This window comes from Aplysia californica, unplaced genomic scaffold (assembly GCF_000002075.1).
Source record: "Aplysia californica isolate F4 #8 unplaced genomic scaffold, AplCal3.0 scaffold01094, whole genome shotgun sequence".
Lineage (NCBI taxonomy): Eukaryota > Metazoa > Mollusca > Gastropoda > Aplysiida > Aplysiidae > Aplysia > Aplysia californica.
In genome coordinates this window covers 29,823-30,885 of record NW_004798364.1, presented here as the reverse complement: position 1 = coordinate 30,885, position 1,063 = coordinate 29,823, and the positions used below count along the sequence as shown (strand labels likewise).

Below are 1,063 nucleotides of genomic sequence, written 5' to 3'. Positions count from 1 at the left end.
GAGAGAGAGAGAAAGAGAGAGAGAGAGAGAGAAAGAGAGAGAGAAGGAGAAGATAAAATTGGTTTTCTAAAACGATCTTGTGGTCACTTGTTAGGCCTAGATCTAGATCTAGATCTACATAATTCCTCCCCAAAGAACAATCGGGTTAGGGCTAAGAGTAGGCTTCAGTATGAGAGGATTTTTAAAGCATCGGCATCAATGGCATCATGAGAGTAGAGGCAGGGATGAGATCCATCATAAATTAGGATCATATGAGGCCTCCGCCTCCATGACAGAACATCACACTAAAATTCATAATTCATTGCTGATGAGGTGGTGTAGTACAAAAGCACACATTAGATTCTAATCTATATTGGCACACAACAAAGACACTTACAATCAGTCGACATTTTGTAGACTCTCGTCTAGATCTAGTCTAAATCTAAAAATCTAGCCCAGGCAAAATCATTCCGTTTTCAGTTTCAGTTTCACTTGTTACTTTCTTGATCAAGTCTGGTCGAGACAAGAGGAGCTCATCCCAGACTCTTACCTTGTTTCAGCTTTTTTGGCGGTGGTACGTTTTCCTCTAAACTTTCCATTTTCTTTTCGTCAGGACGTCTTATTCAATTACACAAATAGAGATGGGGTTTAGATCTCAAGAAAAAGACAACCACTGCACGGTTTGTGAGGTGGCTGACTTTTTCCGCCCTTGTTTTGTACTGGTGGGTGCTGGGGTCTTCGTAGTTGGCGCCAAGGTGATGTACAGAGTTATCTCTCTTAGATTTTAGGGCGCCACACCAGCACTGTTACATTCAACTATGGTTGTTAAGAGTGCTGGTTGATTTGACGATATCAGATAGAATCTTGTCCATATTTAATTAATCTTTATGTCCAAATTAGTTTTTCGGTTTTTGCTTTTTGTTTTGTTTGTTTGTTTGTTAGGTTGTTGTTGTTGTTTGTTTGTTGTTTTTTTTTTGGGGGGGGGTTGTAGCACTAGTATGGTGAGATAGTCATTTCCAAAAAGCTAGACCTTTCATTGTTTGTTAATAATGAGCCCGTTTTCGAAAAAGACGAGCAAGTAACA

The 1,063-nt window shown here is 39.6% G+C and overlaps 1 protein-coding gene across 1 annotated transcript in view; it reads right to left on the bottom strand.

Moving 5' to 3' along the window:
* Positions 1–744, bottom strand: part of LOC101845371 (chromatin assembly factor 1 subunit A-B) — a 25,383-nt gene extending 24,639 nt beyond the window's left edge. The window contains exon 1 of the mRNA XM_013089972.2: positions 530–744. Coding sequence (XP_012945426.1) covers positions 530–578 — 49 coding nt within the window. The 5' untranslated portion in view covers positions 579–744. The remainder of the gene's footprint in view (positions 1–529) is intronic.
* Positions 745–1,063: the final 319 nt, after the last annotated feature.